This window comes from Malaya genurostris, chromosome 2 (genome assembly GCF_030247185.1).
Source record: "Malaya genurostris strain Urasoe2022 chromosome 2, Malgen_1.1, whole genome shotgun sequence".
Taxonomy (NCBI): Eukaryota; Metazoa; Arthropoda; class Insecta; order Diptera; family Culicidae; genus Malaya; species Malaya genurostris.
This window is the reverse complement of record NC_080571.1, coordinates 23,193,838-23,216,380: the sequence shown is the minus strand read 5'-3', so window position 1 is coordinate 23,216,380 and position 22,543 is coordinate 23,193,838. Positions and strand designations below refer to the sequence as shown.

Below are 22,543 nucleotides of genomic sequence, written 5' to 3'. Positions count from 1 at the left end.
GATATTTTCGGGACGGGTTTGATGAGTTAGAAAACGATGTTTGAGGTGGTTCTGAATTCCAAGATGGCGACTTTCGGTTTATCGATATTCCTTGAAAACTTTTACAATATGGGTATTTTCGGAGCGGGTTTGATAAGTTCATGTTGGAAAACGATGTTCGAAATGGTTCTGAATTGAAAGATGGCAACTTCCGGTTTACTGATCCGGTTTATAGGAATATTGTAAGTGATTTTGAGGAATGCCAATATACAGGAAGTCGCCATCTTAGAATTCAGAACCATTTCAAACATCGTTTTCCGACATCTACTCATCAAACTCGTTCCGAAAATATCCATATTGTAGTAATTTCCATGGGATATAAATGAGCCGAAATGATTTTCATTGTATGCAAAAATCTGTAAAAGTAGGTACGTAAAAAAAGTTTACGTTATTTGGGATTTGGTTCATAAAAAGAGTTACGTAAAAAGAGAGAACGTAAAAAAAGTTTACGTAAACGGAGGTTAAGGTGTACCCTTCGACTCAGTTCGACGAACTGACCAAATATCTGTATGTGTATGTGTGTACATATGTGACAAATAATGTCATTTGATTGTCTCCGAGATGGCTGAACCAATTTTCACAAACTCAGATTCAAATTAAACGTCTTATGGACCCCATAGATCGCTATTGAATTTTATCCCGATCCAACTTCCGGTCCCGAAGTTACAGGGTAATATGCACCAAAAAACATGAAATAAATTTTCACTCACTTTTCTTAGAGATGGCGTCGATTTTAATTGCTTCTATGTCTCTAGCATTACATAGCTTTTATGATTGTTAACTGTTTATTTTGTTTCGCGTTTAACACGGAATCGTACTTTAATCAATTCAATATAAAAAGTGTAAACAAAGCAATAAAAACTGCACCTAATGATCTTAAACCAATGGTTAGCAAAGAGGATGGAGTATTGAGAAGGAAAACATATAAATGGATGCGAATAACATATCTAATGGAAGTGATCTAAATATCCTTCTTCCATAACCAGTGATTTGCATCGCTTTGGGCTATAAAAATCACAACCGTTGCGATCATCCATTTTGGAACTCGAAGTGCAGTGATGTTACTAACGACAAGCACTACGCCAAATCCCATGCATGCTGCTAAAGAAGTAAAACCCAGATCACCGACCACGGGAGAAAATACTGCCCATCTGTGATGGCCAGTTAATTAACCTCTCCGGTGCAACGATGCGTAATTGGTCGGAGATCCCAGATCGGCGTTGCGCAAACGGTGGTGATTCTAGGCTGCGATTCAGTCCGAGCAGGTGGCTCTTCGGTGGTCAATTAAAAGCCTCCTTCTCCGTTCGTCTTCCATTCCAGACCGTCTTCGAATACCTGAAGATCATTGTCGTCATGATCTCGGCTGCCGGTGGTACCGGTACTGGAGGTTGATACATTGAAAATAGTTGAATTAAAAGACCAACAGCCGGTATCTACTGTTGTGGACAAACAACAAACGGGTGTTTCCCGGTCGGTAGCAGCAGTAGTGTGTCCTTCAATTCGCTCAACGCAGTGAACATTCAGCATTTAGGTTTGTTTCAAGTGCCGTGAACCAAACTTCCACTTCTTTCGGCTATTTACCTTAACTTGACTCAGTATTTGTTGGTAAACAGAGAACATTTGACACGGTTTTTTTTTCTTCATTTCAAGTGTTCAATGAAGCCTACTTGGATTACACTGTTGAAAGTTGCAAGCGAGGTATGAATCATTTCGAACACGATAATGCGCACCTGCTTGATCTAATTATGAACAGATTAATCAATTTCGAAAAAAAGTAGAAAGTGTAAATTAGCAGTTTCCAATGAAGACTGTGACTAACACATATCTTATTCCGGTTCCTTTGTAACGACAGAAAACATAAAAATCTACTTCCAGCATTGATCGGTGACGTGGCGTGGATTGAAAGCTCACGTTTCGCTGATGAACCACGAAAAAAAACACTATTAAAGCTAATCACGTATATTAAAATTAAATGAAAAGTTTTTTTTTTCACGTTTTCACTCAACGACAATGGGATAAAGTTACGATAAAGTAATCAATCGACTCGAAATTAATATATGAAAGTGGTGCGTAGAAACGTAGCTTTTTTTCACGCCGCAACATCAATCAAATTCGACGTGATCCTCCGATTGCTTATTTGGTTATTAATTAATGCGGCGTCGTTTCGAGAGGGCGATTGAGGAGAATGGGGCGAAAGTAAGTTCGCCCCCTCATTACTTTCCATTTTGTTGCCTAGTGCGTTTGAAGTTTGTTGATGAGGAAATACCGTGGCAGCATCAGCAAGGCCAGTGCCCACAGTGCAAGTGCCGCCGTTGATCGAAGGGTGCGGGAATTATTTCTGTTGCTTGTTACGCCAGCAACGGGCGGATCGCGGACTACATGGGCAGGAATAACTCCAAGAACGGTACAATTGCGTCGGACGGTCCAGCCCTCACAGAAGCGGGTATTGTTGGTGCAGCCCATCTGGTAGTGGCGCTCTCCGTCCCAAGTGGTGTAGTTTAACCGGAAACATTGGAAATTTTCGGATCTACCGGATGTCTTGAGCGATGGGTTCAATGAGAGCAGCGGTCGTTGTGTTTGAGCAACAAGACCCAATGAACAGGTCATTTGACTGGACACTTTTACGCAGTGACTGTGGTTGTAGCGCGACTGACATGAACTGCAGTCCAGGGCTGTGCCTAAAATAATAAAGTTTTTGGGTAAACTGGATAATTTGTGAATTAGAGCTTTACCATAAAATGAAAAAGAAAGAATTAGCAGCAGCAGTAGCAGTACTGATAGTTGTGCTTTGAACGACATTTTAGACGAAACTGCTTCGGAAACTGGGTGGTTTGACTCACCGGGAAAGTTTGAAACAGACTACGTAAATATAACCAAATGTTTGTTGACTCTGTGATGAATAAGTTGCCTGTGAAGCCGAGCAGTTCAATTGCACAAAGACTCAAACGAATTGAATGCAGCTTAAGATGGAACAAAATTGAATCAGCACAGCTGGTTGTACTCAGCAATCTAATGTCGTTTTCGCTTGATGCCAAACCTAACCCAGTTTCCACTCTAACTGCTGTCAAACCGTTTGTTTGAAATCAGTTTCGAACCTAGTTTCAACGTTGTTGAACTGAAAATCGAGTCAGTTTCGAACCTGGTTTTTAAATCAATTTTACTCAAACCTCCGTTGCTAAGTGCGAAATCAACACAATTTCATGAAAAGTGTTTGTTTGATAAAACTACCCTGGGTCAGTTTGAGTTTTCTCAAGCGAAAACGACATAAATTCTAAGCCTTTAAACTAAGTAGGCGATGGATTTTTTTTATGCCAAATTATTGGAATCCCGTAATAAACACTGTTAGCAGACTGTTCGATATATTCTTCATAAATTTAGAACAATTGTAACATTATAATTTTTTTCTTTTCTATTATAATATTATAAATACATTTCAATTATATTTACTTAATTTTCAATTCTTTGTGTTTTTGTTTACTTTAACGTTACCAAATTTTAAATACGTTTATACGAATTTAGCACACTTCCGAATATCAGTTATTTGATCGATTGTGTAAGTTGTGCAAGCATTCCCCTCCTTCACAACTAGAATTTGAAACGATGCACCTACACCAAAGTACGGATAAGTTACATCCAACATTCTGATACACAATTGAATATTCCGAAGTAATTTTTTATAGTACTTCATTATAAAAAATGGTGGTTCTGAAAACAAAAACTTTTTATGACCACCGTTCGTGTTGGAGAGTGCTGCGTTGAATTCGAATCCCGATAGATGTCACTGACTTCCGTCATCTATTTCCAAGCTGACCTGTTGTCCGTGGATGAGATACTGATATGGGTGGCGTAGGTGTTGTGTTCACAACCGATTATAATTTTCCAATAAACAAAACATTTATTCTCTGAGATGATCAAGCATACAATAGGCCTATTGACATGAGAAGTATGAAATATATCTACACTCAAAATTTCTTCCTATTTTTTAAGGAGAAATAACTTATTGTCGAGTTCTTCTATAAGCTACCCAAAGTTAGGTTGTTATCTACTCAAACTTTGACTTAATCGTAAAAAATGGGTAGCGTCCTTTGTTATGGCATAACACTTTGACTAAACTTACATTTACCTAAATTTTGAGGTCATCACTCGTTACCTAAAATTGGGAAGATGCACTTTAGTTGATTTTGGGTAGGTTTTGACCCAAAATTAGGTAGCGGCTGGTAAGAGTGTACAGCTTTCTACATTGATATTTCTAGCAAATACGAAAGAAGCAGATTTCATATCCAACTTCATATACTTGCTCATGAAATCAATGAATTTGAACATACTGATATATTTTCTACGAGAATGTAGGTATTTCTTTGCAATACGCCTGAGGAACATAATTTTCAATGATTTCGGTAGAAGTGATGAGAATTGATTAATACAAACACATTTTCCAAAACGACCACATTCTCAGTTTTTTAATGATGCAGTATGCCCCTAGATATAGCCCCTTGTCGATATAGAAGAAAAGCAGATAAAGAAGATATTCTTTGCAACAGAAATCAATTGCATAATCAATTAATTACAAGTGGAATCCAACATTTTTTATCCTCACAGCGCTATATTTTGTTTTAATAACCGTTATAAATATTTAAAACAATATTTTAACTCGAAGCATACTGTTAAATCGAAGGTGGGGTATAATATCCGTAGATTGACTGTTATGGAAAACTCGTATATCAAAGGGCTTTGTTTCTCTGGATTTTTATATTGTAAATAGAGACATTAGCACTGCTAAAAGTTAATTAGTAAGTAGCAACCGACCATTACACTTTCTACACGGTTAAAATGCTTGTTTAATCGAAGCAAAACCTTAGATCGAAAAGCTGTCTAATGATATTTCCAGTTTTTTTTTTTATATTTTCCAGCATACGACAACTGTCAAACTTGCATAGCAGAAAGATTTTACGAAAAGATAGTGATCAAACTTTTGTTTATAAAAGTCTTGAATACTTAAAAACGGAAAGGTGGCGCTTTATAATACTTTCCCCTACCATTCCATGACACCAAGACGACAAATCCGGCCAAAACAGAATTGCTTGAGGAAAAGAAACAAAAGTTTGTGCAGGTGCTCCGGTACATAAATTTTTGATTGATGATTCCGGTTGTAATTTAAAGCTTTTCAAAATCTGAAAGTCTTAATGTAGGTTTCATCATCCCTGTTTACCCTGTAAACAAACTTCATTAGCTGTTTGCCCTTTCGACAGACTTGTTTTGCTTATCGCACGATTCGGAGCTATCAAATTCTTGTAAGTCGACAGCCCTGTTAGTTTCTCAATTTGATGCTGTAGAAAGCATTCCCTGCTTACTTGCGAAATTTGGGATGGAGAAGCTTGGGTTCCGCTTGAAACAAATGGCATCTTTTCGACAGTTTTGTGACATTTGGCGTTCAACCCTTCCCGACTAAGTCTTCCCGGCGGTTGACAAACGTTCTTCGAATACTTTTATTACATTAGTTTTGTCACATTAATCAATTTCGACTACGTTGTGTGCGGGAAGTTTAAATTTTCGCGATAGGCGAGCAAAACTTTGACACATTCCTACATTGGTGCCATTTTAACAACCAAGAAACAAATATTAAATTTAAACAGTAGGCATGACGTTTGATGAGGTCTAAAGCGACATAGCATATTCTAAGTACGTAAGACAACTTGAGCGCGATCAATTTGATTTAGACAACTTTTTGCAAACATTTATTTTTTTTGTTTCGATTATAGAGATTTTAACCTTAAGGTCATTCGCCTCTTCGGATCAGAAAAACTTTCTGACCCTATGTGCGGGGTTGGGAATCGAGCCCAGGTGGGCTGCGTGAAAGTTATTAAATTTTAACGCAATATGAGATGTCGGAAATTTACACAATCTCCGTATCTTGTCCAACGACAGGCTGTAGAATAAAAATTAGGCACAAGTTTGAAATTTTTTTATTCGTTTATTAGTTTTTAACTTTTTTCATGAAACTAACTTTAAAGGTTGTTTTATGGAATCGCTTATTTGAAAGCTAAAGAAAAGACGCACATTTCTTGTCTTGGTCGAATTGTTGTATCTTTTTTTGATTTTAAAGTAAAAGTTGTTAAAAAAGGCTATTTCCGAGTTCTTTACCGAAAAAAATAGTTAGATGAAAAAAAAATTGAGTGGCTGATTTTGCGTGAAATACCCCATATATAAAATCCGTAATCTGTACGAAATCTGTACATTACGGATAAATCTAAGTAAATGGTAACTCTGTAAATAAATAAAAACTAAACTCAGTCTGGAATACGGACTGGGTGTTTTTTGACGGAGGAATGAGTGTGTTAGTGGCACCATCATGACACATGTGACTACTGTGCCAACTAACGGTTTATTCGAAATGGCCGTTGAATTGATTCAAGTACTTAATTTGAGTGTCATGTCTGTTTGTCTATGCTTATAAACCATGTAAAAATTAGTTCCATTAAGGCTGTGAACCATTTTGCGCATGATTGTAACTTTTGACTTTTAAAATTTGACATTTCGATAGTCATTTTTCCTATGGCCGAATTCAAAGTTTGACGGATGGAAAGTTATTTGGGTTTATTTTGCTCTGAAAATAAAATAAAAACAAGTGATATAATAATATCAATGATGCAAAAAACGTAAGAACTTCGAGAAAAACTTAGTTTATTTGTCAATATATTAAAACAGTTTTTTTCGGGATTTTCTTTCACTGAAAGTGTAAAACGAAATTAAGGAGAAGTAATTTTTACTTATGCTCTGAAATAGGAAAAAAACCATGCTGGCGAGCAGAGATACCATTTACAGGGTCCGGCACTCGAAGTGTAACCAATTAAAAAGGCCATAAATTCAGTTTGGAAAATTACTTTTACTTAATTCAAAGTACAAAATGTGTGAAAATAATACAAAATTCAGAATCAATTCACTTTTGCTCGATATGACCACCTTTTGCCTTGACTATGGCCTTGAGACGGTCAAAAAACGAATCGCAAGCTGCCCGAATGTGACTTGCAGGTATTTTGGCCCACTCGCCTCGAGACTGGTGTATCTTTTAGTTCGGACTTTGCTCTCCAAAATGGCCCAAAGAGAATAATCCATTGGATTTCCATCTGGTGAATTCGAGAGCCATTGTGTGGACGTGATGAAGTTCGGAACGTTGTTTTTCATCCATTCTTGGTTCACTCGAGCTTTGTGAGACGGTGCCGAGTCCTGCTGAAACGTCCATGGTCTGCCACCGAAATGTTTGTCTGCCCACGGCTTCAAAGCAACCTCCAGAATACTTTCCCGATAATATGTCGCATTTACCTTGACGCCAGGCTCGAAGGTCTGAAGTTGGTTAAACTTCGAGTGCCGGACCCTGTATACAGATTTATCAGTATTATTCCGATTTTTATCTACGCATACAAATTTCATAGAGAGTACAGATTTTATACAGATTATCTCAATTTAATACAGATCTTACAAAAGTAATAAAATAAAACATGAAACTTTTCCGTTTGAGCTATCTATTATAGTATTTGATTGCAGTAACGAAAGAAAAGTTTATTATCCTACGAACAAATCTCAAACTAGAATGTAAATCTTTTGTTCAGAAATTTACACTGAAATGCATTTATAATTTGAAACCAATTTGAACTGATATTTAAGAAAGTCATTGCATCCTGATACTTTATTGTCAGACTGACCAGACTTGACGTTGCATATTGGGCGTTGGATTTCCATGTCAAATTGTGAAGTAAACATTTTCAAATTAGATTAGTGTTTGAAATTACAATTCAATTGTTGTTGACTAAAAAAAACTATTAAATTGCATCGTTGAATATTCTTGTGAGTTCGGCAAGGATTTACGAAAATATAAAGAATGAATACTGATGGAATCTTCCATTCTATAATCACAATCTATTGGAATCTTTCAACATCATTTTGTTGTAGAAATTTCATTTTATTAATAGACACAGAATAAAATACAGACTGTTCTCTAGGCATTGTATTATTAATCATTACGTCTATGGCTTCAACAAATGGCACGACGCGGCACAACAGTTCACCTTTTTCGTGGTAAATTGGAAAACTTCTTTAACTTTTTTGTATGAAATCGCTTCACCGTCAGTTTAAGTTCAATTATTATTTGAAACAAAACAACGAGCATCCGATCACTACATGCGTCGTAACTATGACAATGTTTGTTTATATAGAATTAAGCTCAAGTTATAATACTGCATACGATCATGCACACTTTCCTTCTCTTTGCTATACATAGTAACGGTTGAATATGGATCGATTGTCTTTTCTTGGGTTTTGCTGGTTAAAAACATAACCATGGAGATATGATGTATCGTAATAAGCAATGAAACTTGAAAGTTTCAAATGTCACTTGAAGGAAAATATAAATTCAAAGACTGAAGTTTTTTATTATTCAAGGAACAACGGTATTAAATTTTAAATAAAATGGTGATATTTTTTAAATCATCAGTTTTCAGAAACATTTCTGGTAAAGATTGGAGAAAGAAGTAGGCGAGATTACGTGTAACATAAAAACTATACTGGAATATGTTGGATTTGTGAACGGCGCTCTAGCCAACATAACTGAACGCTATTTGGACGCTATAGAACTTGACATACGTTAACTTTCAGCTCAAGTTGCGAGTCCAGACGCACAGAAGTGCACAGAAAGATTTCAATCTCCATCCGAATTCCGGTTTTTCTCGGGAGAACGGGCGATCATAAGGTGGATTTCGAAGTCTAGATCCGTTGCAAGACTACGAACATAATATTTGAATATTTCCTTATTTGCATATAAAACAACAATATTAAACTGTTTTTTCACGTAAAGAGTGATCATAAGAAAGACTGTTTTTCGATTTGATATATTTTTCCAACTATACTATACTATACTACTTTTACAAATTCATTTTTGTAATACTCTTCTAACAGGAGAGTTTTGATCGTGCTGTGAAAATACAGAATCAGCCGATATAAATAATAATTGATTAACTTGTCTTTGTAGGAAATTACATCTAAATTACATCTAGAAAAATTAATTACCGATGTATCGAAGGACAGGCACGGATTGTCGCTATCAGATATTAACGAAAATGATAAAATGGACTTCAAGCCAGTACAGAAAATGACATCGATAACTGTTCTGAATACCCTCAAAGATTATGTTGCTGATTCCGAAAGAACCGTCGAGTTTCTAAAACTTATATCATACGTCATTTCCTCATTCATGGACGAAACATTATCTCCACTACACCGAGTGTACAACATTTGGTTAGTGTAAAATTTGGTGTGAAGCTCATGGTTTCCGGTTTTTGGATGTTTCTCATATGGAGAAACCAGCAATAGTAAAAAGTAGTATTTTTATGTGAAAATTGTTCATAAAATAGCATAATGGGTGAAAACAATCCTTCTATATAGTAATGTTCTTCACAATTTCGTTATGTGAAATGTATAGTAGTTTGCTGTTAATATGTATTGAAGTAAAAAAAAATGAATTGTCACCATTTCGATACGATTTTCAATAACATATTTAATATTAAAACAGCTTTATTCGGGTTTTGCTTTAGTAATAATGAAATACGTTTTTATACATGAAAATGGCAAGTCCTTGCATCTAACAAAGTATTAAACCAGCTCAATATCACAGACAGAGACTAAGAACTACTAAGAAAACAAATTTTCAACGTTGTTCAACCCTAATTTCTTTTTTTCAATCTGCTGATGAATCTTGATGTTGACACTCAGTGAATGTCAAGACCAGTAACAGAAACTTTTTAAGAGATCATATGTTCTTTGACTTACTTTTACACGGTTAGAAACGCTTTCAAACGGATCGATCTAGATGTTTGGATAGATGTAGTTTTTTTCGCTTCTCATTGACTTTTCGTGTTGTATTTGAAAAAAACAAATCTGTCGTCCCCCTCGTTAACATGAAGGTTCCAGAAATAAAGACTGTCCCAGAAAGTATGGACGCAACCAAAAACCGCTGCCATTTCGCAATAGTTCAGAATCTGTCAATTTTTATAGCTGCGTCCTGTTGTTTACACTCTTCTCTAACCACTTGTGCAGTTATTTATTCGTTTTCACTAGTTTGTTTCGAAATGCGTGGACTTTCAGCAGAACAACGTCGAAAAATTGTGTACAAATGGTGCACAGAACGCGGACTGTCACTGAGAAAGATAGCAAAAATGGAAGGAGCAAATGAAAAAGCCGTGCGAAATGCAAACAGGAAGTTCGGTGAGGATAAACCGAAAACGGGTCGAAAAAAAGGTCATGCTAACCCTCAGTTGGATAAACGTATACTGAAGGCGTTCGATCAAAAGAAGGAGGTTTCAGTTGTGGCTTCGAGATGTGGCCAAAAAAGTGGGCACTTCGAAGTCAAATGATCTTCGTGATAAAGAACGTTTGAATCTTCGAACCTATAAGAAGCAGAAACAACCAAAACGTAGTCCGAAACAAGAAGCATCGATCAGGCCGAGGGTTCGAAAGCTGTACAACACGATTCTTGCTGGAAATTTGAACTGCATTATCATGGACGACGAAACCTACGTGAAACTCGATTACAAATCCTTGCCGGGACCACAATATTATACGGTGCGAGAAGGGCAAGTGTTAAACCAGTCCGAGACATCGATTGAAGTCGAAAAATTTGGTAAGAAGGCTATGGTCTGGCAAGCAATTTGTAGCTGCGGTAAGATTTCGAAGACGAAACATTAAAACTAGAAATAAGTCATGTGCACTTTGCACAAACTGGCTACCCACGAGGTACCAAACCCCCAAATGACGAAGATTTCGAAACCCTTCATCACCACTGCTTCAATGAACAGCGAAATATACATCAAGGAATGTTTACAAAAACGACTTCTACCCATGATTCGAAGCCACAAAGATCCTGTTGTCTTCTGGTGAGATCTTGCTTCTTGCCACTACTCGAAATCAACGGTAGAATGGTATACTACCAAAAATGTCACTTTCGTCCCAAAAGACATGAATTCACCAAACTTCGACCAATTGAGGAACTTTGGGCATTCACGAAGGCACATCTTAGGAAACATGTCTCGGCGGCCGAAACCATTCAACAGTTCGAAAAAGATTGGAAAAAAGTGTCAAAACTTGTCGCCAAGAAGTCTGTACGGAATTTAATGAGGAACCTACGCAAGAAGGTTCGCCAGCTAGTCTACAATTGCTAAGTAGGAAATGTTGAGAATAATATTATGTTGTTGTAGTCTAATATTATCAGTATATCGAATAAAATTTGAATATCTAACACTTGTGAATTATTTACAGCGAAATCAAAGTGCGTTCATACTTCCTGGGACAGTCTTTATGAAAGAAAAAATCAATTAGGATTATTACTAAAATTTTAATTTTTCCTATCTTACGAGGCAATAAAGTAAATGGAAGTAAAAAAATATTTTGAGCTGAATGTTGACATATATTTACTACCTTCCAAACTTGTATTGTTGCCATGGTATTTTACTGTCGGTTTTTATGCTCCTCGACGCTGGTTTCAATATATTTCGATTAATCGTATGGGACATTGTAATCTTAAGTTTATCTTTGATACAACTACCCAGCTACCCATACTCTCTGCCGGGACTGGCCAAGACAGAAATGTAAACAAAGAAACGAAGGGTCGTCCAATACAGTTTCATGAGCAATGTAATATAGCATTTCAGTTACTGCATCCTGTAATCCACGTTAGACGACTACTAAATATCTCTTTTCTCTACTTCTTCCATCAGCTACCGTGACCCCTGCTCGGCCAGTTTGAACGAAGACGACAACCACACGATCAAGCTAGTCGGCAATGCCCAGCGGAAGGCCATCACATTGGCGAAAACGTGCGAAAATACCAACGAACTGCGCGAATGTCGAGCTCCCAAGGACTGGTCCATCCTGGCCCTGCAAAATTCCCGAACCGGAAAGTCCCACTATCTGGTGATCTGCAAGTGTCCACCACACTTCCGACTTGGTAATTTACGACATCTCTATTTCCTTGTGAACCTACGGATTTATCCGAATCTATTTCTTTTTTTATTTTTCCAGAGGGTCCTCTGGCTCACGATCAACCGACGTACGCCGGACTACCAGGAATCAACGTGTACGGCATGCTGTGCGTTCCACCGGAACCGTTTGCCGCTCCGAAGCCGCTTAAAACGCCCAGCTCATCGTCGATCTACAACAAATGGAAGGTTCGACCGTCGTTACCTTCTTCGTCCTACCGCGACAGCGAGTACCGGTCGTTCCCGAATGGCACATCCGTGACAGCAGCAACTGAGGAATAATAAACGGAAACCCAATCTACCACAGCACCATTAACATTAACGTCATAGTAGAAGACAACTGATCACAAATTTTTCCCTGCAGAACTAAACTAGCTTCATTCTCGACAGCCAAATCGATAAGTCTACGCGTTTAGTATTTATTTTTTTGTATTTATTGAACAAAATATTTATTTTTACTTTACCATGGAAGTGCTACGGACTTGCCGTGGGAATTTGTTATGTTGCTAGTGCGTCTGGGTCTAGGATTGCCACACACACACACAAAAATAGCATGACGGAAGTCTTCTAGTTTTACGAGAAATAGAAAGAAAATATTAGCATCAGTTATCCTCGGGAACCGCTACGAATGTCGCAGATATTTGTACTGCTTTCCAGTCAAGCGAAATAATTACATTTTAAACCAAGATCTTAATTAGTCATCATCTTCGTGTGCGCAAACGGTGAGCTGCCCCTTTCTCTGTTGTTGCCCTCACTGTGCACCCAGAAACGCAAGACGATGACTAATTAACAGACAATCTTTTTTTTTTAAAAAAACCTTTGTTATTAGTTTTAGGAGTAAAAGTTATCTCCACAGACAGGCACGTGGAAGCGCGAACGAAAAAATATGTACGCGACAGAAAAAAACATTGCACCCCCAATAAACATAATTGTTTGCATCTTCTTCCCACCACTACCGGTTTCCGGGGCGACGCTGTTCGTTGGCTAGCTCATCAAGTAGGCCTTGCGTGATCACGCGCGCCCATTGTGTTCCCGTTCCCAGGGCTCTCTTGTCGGCTATCGAAATGCCATCTATACAAGATCCCGCACAAGACGGCAACGCATGCATGGCTGTCAATGAAAGTAATTCGCACACGTGCTCCGCCCTCCGCCGGCTGCTGTTTTCCGGTAAACATTCCCAACTCACTTTCCGGAAAATTGGCTCCCTTGCATGTGCGGAGGTGGCAATAACAACAACAAAAAATGCAGAGCAACAGGAAAAATGGAAACAATACAGAAAACGAGAGTCACTTACAAACGCACAAACTTATATCGCATGCACAAGAGCGCCTAGGGCAAAACTTGACGTTGTTATGGAAGGGCTTAGCTTCGTTTCATATTATTTTCACTTTACATTAGTCGTAGTCGGTAGGCTTCAAATACAACAACAACACAAAACGACGTGATTTGTGGAAGAGATATTCATCGTTGAATCATTTTAAATGGGATAGAAAGTACGGTTCAGTAACGGGATGGTAGTGATGCTGAAACAGCAGAACAGTGTCACCAGAGTGCTACTCTGAACACTACTCGCAGAAAAGCTAGCTTAGAATAAGAATCACGTTCCTGTTGACGGCAGTTGTAGTGCAAATATAGCCCTCAATCGGAGAAATAGAAGGGCTGCTTTCCACTTCGACCTCCAGCAGCAGTGAGCGATTCAGAAAATGTGCATAATTTTGAATTTTAGTAAATTAATTTGTTCGTTTTATTTGATTTCCTCCTTCCTAATGCGCATACATGGCTCGAAAAAAAAAAGGAAAAATCTTACAGCCATGCTGAAAACTTTGATCGAATGCAGGAAAGCGAAGAGATTTACTTTTTCTTATATGAGGCAAACAACTAATTTGTTTTTTTCGCAAGAAACTCGCCAAGAGAAAACTATTGTAAATATACTTCCTACTAAATCTTTCCTAATCGCACACAGCATCGGACTCTCGCTTTCGATAAATCAGATGCACAAAAAAAGGAGCACAAAACGAAAGCAGAAGTGCTTTGTTCGAAATAAATGTATTTTTAAATTTTAAATATTTAAATTTAATGATATTAATTCTATACTCTCCTAGATCGCAATTATATTAATCCTATAATTATGGATGCCGCAAGAAAAAAAAAGTTACAAAATGAACGATTGAAAAAAAAACATCCAACACACATAAATTAACAGTAGCGAAATTCCGTCAGTCAGGAGAAAACAATAAAGCGGAGAACACATTGACGTGTTTATTTAAACGAAAAACTGCCAAACGACTTTACATTAGCGCACGTGGTTTCACCTGCAAGCAACAATATCACCAGCCATTGTCCGTTTCGTCCGTCTTCTTCTTCCAGTGTCACTCGCCGGTAATTGTCTTAATGCACAAGCACAGTAGCATAGCTTTTATGCAACGATTGGAACTAACTGACCCGTCGATACGGTTCCCATCCGTCCATTCATGATTCGTTCACCCGGTCGTTGTACATCAACTTCTTCAGCGAATGTAAAGTGAAAACAGCTGATTCGGTCATCATGATTTGTGTTCGTAACATAACGGACGAACAGCTGGAAACGGGTGAAATTCGGGCTTTGAATGGGTTTATAGAAGCAAAGAAGAGATTGCCTACCTTTAGGAGGCTACATTGATGCTCGTGGTTGTCTACATTTCGGCTAATATCTGATCATTCAATGTTCGTCCACACGGAAAGAAAAAAGCAACTAACCTTTTTGTCCACTGTATCCCACATTATCAGTTCGGAACACCCCGGTGGCACGATTGTCATCTGCATAGAATTGGCTTGAAGCCGAAAATTTTGGTTCTTTGGTTTCAGGAACCAGCTTCCATAGCAGGGGGTGGTTCGGAATGAATTCCGAATCAAATCCGAATGGGCGGAACAATTTTCATTCAGCATTCCATGTGGAATTCAGTATGAAATCCGAATCAATGCGGAATCCAGTGCCGCAATCGATTCCGAATGAATTTCGCCTCGAACCGATTGGTTTGGAAATCTATCGGACTTGAGTGAGAAGATGCCGACTGCATAGTCAATTTGTTTTATTTTTATTATTTCTAAATAAAAATTTAATATCACTAAATATATAAATTTAAATCTTCAAGTTTTTCAGATATACAGGGTATTCCAAAAAACGGTTTTATAGATTTCAATGATTATATTTGATTCATGAAATTTATTTATGAAAAATGTTTGGTTTCAACAGGACTCATTATTAAAGTAGATCTAACACATATTTAATGTTTTCTGACATATCTTCAAGTGTTGAAACATATCTAAATTATTCTTGTAAAATTCAATTGTGGCTGCTCGGCCATCCATGGAAGTTGACCATCGATGTCAACTTCCCTCTCTGAGCAGCCTAGATAGCCGTGTAGTGTCGGTAGCGGTTTCCCAACTGGCTAAGAATAACGCTACGGTTCACCTGTACCGGTGGTATAAGTCCACCAAACAGGTAAGCCGTGTGGCCAGGGTTGCCACATTTAAATCTGCATTTTTCAGAAGAAAAATCTGAGAATCTGTATCGGGAGCTCAAAAACCTGTATTGAAAATCTGTATACACCCAAACCTCCATTTACGTAACTTATATATGTATATATGTATATAATATACGTACGCATATGTGCAAATATTTGTATTTCTTAATACATATAAATATTGGTGAAGTAAAAGCGATCATTTATATGTATAAATATATACACATATACGCAAACGAGTGAGTGTGTAAGCATACATACATACATATATAAGGTTCGTAAATGGAGGTTTGGGTGTATAGAAGTGATAAGAAATCGAAGCACAACGGAATGAAAAAGTCTTTAGAACCCAAATTTAAAGAAACCAAAGCTTTTCTTAGTCTGAATTTTATGATTTTGTAGTTGAAAAAACGCTGGAAGTTGGTTTTTGCGTTGGAGCCTTTCCAAATAATGATTTGACGAAAAACTTTCAAAATCCAATCTGAAAGTGAAACACAATCAGGATAATGTTTTCGCTTTGAAATAACAATCAATATTATCATTTAATATATTTTAACTTGATTTTTGTTCAATTTTTAATCCACGCTATAAAAAATCTGTACAAATCTGTATTTTTTGCCAAAAATCTGTAATCTGCATATACAGAATCTTGGTCACAAATTTATCTGAAAAATCTGTAAAATGCAGATTAATCTGTATATGTGGCAACCCTGCGTGTGGCATCCGGCGGAATTATTTTTTACCAAGAATTGTTCCACAGGTTTCCTGTTCCATATCGTAAAAGGCCACAAGAATAAGAACTCCCAAGTCAAAGTGTATTTCCGTGCCGATGGCTGAATGGCTGCAGGAGGTTAAACAATGCAGTCGTGAACGGAATATCTTGGGGTTTTCCCTTACTGTGTTAAGCGAAGCTCTGGCACAGTGGACAACTTCTTTCTTCGCAACTCGTGGGATTTAAATGATAATAACATTTAAAAAAATCCTTACATGGTTCGCTATAGGCGATTATAAGCCAATATATTTGGTTTCTTGTAGTTGTTGTACGGTTGGTGCTGGAGGTGGAATGTTCGTTACTCTAATTTATAATGGTTAGAGTGGCACAAATCAATCTTCAGCATAAACGTACAGCAACTATGAATCTATCCCGACTTCTTCAAGAAGGTAAAGCTTCTATAGCTTTGGTTCAAGAACCATATTTCCAAAAGGGAAACTTCTACGTTGGAAAATTGTTAAACCCAGTCTTTGTTGCCTTCAACAAGATCGGTATGACTAATCCACGTGAAATGCCTCGAGCATGCATACTTGCAAATAGTGCTCTCGATGTTTCTCTCATATCGGAGCTCACAACTCGGGATATTTGTGCTGTCACAGTTGGTATGACTATTGATGGCATAGACAGGAAATATGTCTATTGTTCGGCATATTTGCCGCATAACCAACCTTCGCCAAGCGATGACATCAAAAAGGTTGTATCATACTGCTGCAAGAGTGATTTACTGCTTGTAATCGGCAGTGACATAAATGCTCACCATATCATTTGGAGCAGCAAAGATATAAATTCGAGAGGCTCTGATATGATGGAATTTGTGAGCAGTACAAACCTGCACATAGTCAATCCAGGAAACCGTCCAACTTTTGCGAGATCTGGAAGAGAGGAGGTTTTGGACGTAACTCTCTGCTCTGATAGAATTGCGCATGAGTTGGTGAATTGGCTCGTCTCCGATGAGCTCGAACCTTCGTTGTCTGATCATAAGTACGAGGTATGTTCAAAAAGTTCCCGGAATTTTTTAATTGCGCGCGTCTGGAGAGTCCAGTGGTCAAATTTTTTTTTTATTGTGTTGGTACATATGTCCCTAATGTATGGTGAAATTTTCAGCTGTATTCATTGTTTACAATCTGTCTTGTAGCGGCTGGTGTAGACGTGTTTTTTTGAGCTCCACTTTTATGGAACCTAGTCGCTGATGGTTTGTTAAGGAAACTTAATAACCTTGGATTTCCGACTTATGGTTTTGCTGACGATTATCATATATTGATGACCGGTATAAGCATTAACACTCTCTTTGATTTAATGCAGCAAGCCCTGCGATCTGTTGAACAATGGTGTTGTCAGGTTGGATTATCTGTAAATCCGGGCAAAACATCAATGGTGCTTTTCACTCATCGTAGGATAATCACAGGAGCTCGTCCGTTACAGTTCTTCGGTTCAGAGGTCACTGTGGTCGATCAAGTTAAATACGTCGGGGTTATTCTTGACTCAAAACTGAATTGGTCTGCTCACATTGACTTCAGGATTAAAAGAGCTTGCAAAACTGAAATGTAGAGGCGCTGCTTGTTTAGAGATGATACTTTCAGCAAGAGCTGTCAAATCGGTAGGAAAATTTCTAATTACTCCACCTTTTCAACGATTTCTTTTGAAAACGGGAAAATTCATTTGAAAAATCGTAGTAGAAGTTAAAGAAAAAGTTTTTACTCTGAGGTGGTAATATTGATCTTAGTTCATTGTGCGGAATCTTCCGTTTATTCAGAATAGAGCATTAAACTTGGTTTGATATCATTTTTCAAATGCCTGGAAATAACAAATAAAGTATCCAAAATAAATAGTACTCGATCGCTATACATTCTAGTACTCGAGAAATCAACATTACACTGGTTTCTGTTTAAAAAAATGTTGATCCGAAAAAACCTAGCCTTACCAATCCTCCTTTTCTTGGTTCCATTTTTCATTGGCAGGTGTCGCTACCGGCAAATCAGCTTTGCGACAATGTGCCAATCAAGGATGCCTTTTATCGTATCAAAGAACGTTCACTGGCAACTCTTCAACGATTGCATCAGTGCCATCAAAGAGAAACGGAAATCATCGCAACAACAAAAAACTGGCATGGCTCATTTAACATAGAATCGACACCAGTGCGAGAGCGAATTTCTCTCGATGACATTTCTGAGAATCAAAGGTTAGCACACTGCTGTGGGGATCCTCTCTGAAGTAACAAACGGTCGCTTATTCTCGTTTCGCGATCCGATTCTATACAGGCAGTTGACAATTGCGATAGAATTATTTTACTATTGCCGATTATTCTAACTATGTGAATATAACCGTTGTATAAGTTGTGTCTATGAAAATGTCTGTGAATGCTCTTCACAAGGGTTTTGAAATATTGCAACCTAGTATGAGAATCATCAAGTTGAATCATCGATTCGATTTTCCGCGATAATTGTCAACTTGCGATTCTCTCTTGGGAAATTCCACACAGCAACGATCATTATCAGACTGTAAATTTTTTTTAAGGGCGTGAAATACTCAGAGTATGAAGTGGAGCGAAGAAATGTAGCAAAATTCTCTCACGGTTGATGCATTGAGAGACTCGAGTTCTTGTAGCATCTTCTACCGGATTGAAAATGTTGTATACAATATAGATAGCAATAAAGCAGCTTCTTTCAAATTTTCGGCAATCACCAACACTGGTGCCAATACGACTCTCTGTCCACTAAACTTTTTATTTTCTCCATCCTAAAAACACTCGAAAATTTCACACATGAAAATACCGGTCGGCGCGATTTATAGTTTTGCTTCAGCGATAGTTTTAAATTCTACTCATTTTTTGACGTCTGTTCACAGCTGCGAAAATGAATACCCACTTAGAAAAAAGCGTTCAACGGTGATCCTTCATTGGTCCAATACTTTGGATCATTGGTCCAATGAACGTCCAATCAATCGTTCAACGGGAGGCCAACACATGACCTCTGTTTGCCGATTTTGAAACAGACCGTTTAACCGAATGCCATTTTTTTCGTTCCACAAATCCGGCAGACAGAGGTCCATTGTTGAACCATTTTTAATATGAGGAGTTGGAGCCCCGTTAGACTTGTTTTACTGAAAATTTTCTGAAGTTTTTTCCACTTATTTTTTTTAACTAACACTACATACCTGTAGAATACTATACTGTACTTCACGTAGAATAACAATAAATTTTCTTTCTATATGAAGTAACACCTTGATTTCAGAGTATTTCTGCAAGAGAAAAAACAACAACAAACCGTTCCAGTAAATTGAACGAATATTTCGTGCAGTATGTCGTTCAACAAGCGCTCAACGACCAACAAAATAGAACCGCCTGCTGAGAGGGTACTTTTGATTCACTCACTGAGTAGCCACACGTAAGGGCATATTCAGTAGTGTTCTGGTTCTAGATGCATAATTCATGTCAAATACAAAATTTAAATCTGAATTTTATAACAAGAAAAACTGGCAGCCTCAGCAGTGTTTTACTCGTGTTTCAAATATACAAAAAATAAAAAGGCATCGTAGACCAGTTTTAAATTTGACAGAAGAACTGGTCGAATAAATAAAACTAGATCTGCTTGCTGAGGATACATTTGTTCCAGTTTCTGCTCTATTATATAGTGATTTTCACTGTCGGCTAGAAAAGATTGCGATGCGATAAGATATCGACAAAATGCCGCAAAGATAGCGAAACTGTCATTCGCATCGATTCAACCCCTTCGAGACCACAAGCCAGAAAAAAATATTTTTTAAATTGACCGTTACAACAACTAATTTTTTATTTATTATTAAGAAAACCTCAGTCAAAATTAATTCATATTGATAATGCGTATGTGGCAGATTACGGCTACAACTTGCACGGATTTTTTAAGCGTGTGCTATTTATTTGACATAATGTACGATTCTGACGATCCGCATCCTTTCGTCACCGTCACCGGAACGGCAGCTTCCGTCAAAATTAGTTTAATACTTTCTTTACCGGAACGTTCACACGTTCCGTCCGTCAAGACGTTCCGTGACGGTGACGTTACGTGTGAATGTCTCCATAAGAATGCATGTAATTAATGTTGACGGTGCCGGTAACGGAGATTGACTGTGACAAAAGAAGACGGATCGTCTGAATCGTATATAATGATTATTTTGTGCTTAGTATGTTCCCTTTTAATTTATATTTTGTATTAATCGACGCCTTGGTTTTCAAAAGCTCATGCTTTAATCGATTGTGCTATTTGTCTACTCTAAAAAGGTGGTCGTCTTTGACAGATATACATTTGTTGATGCTTTCGATGAACAATGAAATAACAATTGTCGCTAAGGAATTTTACCAGTTGAAAATGCAATTGGCCTCAATGCAACAGCCGATTAATTTCTCTTTTGGCTCTAATTCTAGTTTTTACCCCCTTATTTATGACTTCTGGTCAGTCAGTAATTTTTACTTTTTTCGGTTTTTTAACGATATCAAACTAACTGGAGATTATAAGAGGAGAAAGAATATGAAATCATAGAGCCATAGTACTCAAGGAAGAGCAAGGATGTGAAGAATAAAGTGCGGAAAAGTTAGACGTGACAAGGGTCATTTAAGTAAGCAGAAGGCTTCTTGTATCTAAACTTTTACCTTCTACCAGAGGAGTCGAACTTAGGCATCTTAGCGATACGAATTATCCGGTTCGGACAGTAAATGGCAAATGACCTTTGCCTTTACTTTCTGACATATCAGAGACTCGGATAATTCGTATCGCTAAGATGCCCAAGTTCGACTCCTCTGGTAGAAGGTAAAAGTTTAGATACAAGAAGCCTTCTGCTTACTTAAATGACCCTTGTCACGTCTAACTTTTCCGCACTTTATTCTTCACATCCTTGCTCTTCCTTGAGTACTATGGCTCTATGATTTCATATTCTTTCTCCTCTTATAATCTCCAGTTAGTTTGATATCGTTAAAAAACCGAAAAAAGTCTAATTCTAGCACAGACTAACAGACAGGACACTCAAATTAGATTCTTCAATCATTTTAACGGTCATTTCGAATATTTCTTTATTTGGGACAGTACTCACATGTGTCATGATGGCGCCACGTTACCCTGTGAGGAACATCCTGTCTGTCATCTAGACTGTGTTTAATTTTTTTATTTACCAACAGAGTTGCCATTCATACAGAATTACCTGTAATGTATTGATTTGGATGCGTCCATGCGAATGTCATGCACGATACAGATTTAATACATATTGCCAAAACTATATACATAATTGTGCCTATTTCTCATCCTCCAACGCAAGACAAAATCGAACCCGTTTTGTTACAATATTTACTTGCTTCTGGTCTGCCGCCACTTAATTTCTGGTGAAAACTACCAACACAATAAAAAATAGTCTAGATGAACAACGTTGAGTCAAATAAATGGTTACCTTCCAACATCGCGAAAAAGTTAAATATATTATCAACGTAATCCAATAATTTATTGTGACGATTCATTTTCAAAAATTTTGTTGAAATCAGGCATCCCTGCAAGCAGCTGATCGGTGTTGACAAACGAGGGGAAACCAACTAGTAAGAAAACTTTTACATAACACAAGGGGTGTACAGATAGTAAATAGTTCGCGCAGTACAATATAGGTGGAGCTAGTGCATCACGAAAAATTATTTTTTATAAGAATTTACTCATACTGTCATGTCTGTTAGTCTGTGATTCTAGTTAATTTCAATACAACGGACAGCGAAGGGGTTAAAACAACTGTCCAATTTTCTGGCAGCGATGCCAGGTGAAATTTTAGGCGTCTGCGTATTAGAAATGGTCCTATGCGACCTCAATATTTAGAAGTATGACAAAAAAATCAAACGAAAACCCTACAGTAATAGCAAAAGTCCTTAAAATGGACGATTGTTTATAAGAATTTTGAAAATCTGCAAAAAAGTCGACTTAATTACAAAGTCTGCTAACAAACGAAATTGCAAATTCACATACCAATCTGCAAACCTGGCATCAGTGGTTCTGACGCTCATTATTTCGCAATCCTGCGACGATTCCGTCGCATTCTATGTCCAGCTGAAAACCACTATAGATCCTCCATATATAACTTCTAGCTGCTGAATTTGCTCTAAGCGTGTACATCATTGTTTGCTTGGTTCATAAACTAAAACATAGAAGGCGCTGAGCTGTTTCGAGTTTTGCGTTTGAAAGCCAATTGAAGAATCCAACCAA

The 22,543-nt window shown here is 37.6% G+C and overlaps 2 protein-coding genes across 2 annotated transcripts in view; one reads left to right on the top strand and one right to left on the bottom strand.

Moving 5' to 3' along the window:
• Positions 1–14,300, top strand: part of LOC131432724 (myosin-G heavy chain) — a 311,040-nt gene extending 296,740 nt beyond the window's left edge. Inside the window, exons 5-6 of the mRNA XM_058599194.1 lie at positions 11,802–12,031; positions 12,106–14,300. Of these exons, the coding sequence (XP_058455177.1) occupies positions 11,802–12,031; positions 12,106–12,344 (469 nt within the window). The 3' untranslated portion in view covers positions 12,345–14,300. The remainder of the gene's footprint in view (positions 1–11,801; positions 12,032–12,105) is intronic.
• LOC131432725 (uncharacterized) lies at positions 1,984–2,874 on the bottom strand. The gene is made up of 2 exons (XM_058599195.1): positions 2,772–2,874; positions 1,984–2,717 (listed from the first exon to the last, which is right to left on the bottom strand). The coding sequence occupies exons 1-2, from the start codon at positions 2,836–2,838 to the stop codon at positions 2,272–2,274; spliced, it is 513 nt and encodes a 170-aa protein (XP_058455178.1). The 5' UTR covers positions 2,839–2,874; the 3' UTR covers positions 1,984–2,271.
• Positions 14,301–22,543: the final 8,243 nt, after the last annotated feature.

Bases quoted from the DNA above. Each gene is read 5' to 3' on its own strand.
- LOC131432725 (XM_058599195.1), bottom strand. From the start codon at position 2,838: ATGTCGTTCAAAGCACAACTATCAGTACTGCTACTGCTGCTGCTAATT. The intron at 2,718-2,771 runs GTAAAGCTCTAA...TTATTATTTTAG, and splicing joins TCTTTCTTTTTCATTTTATG to GCACAGCCCTGGACTGCAGT.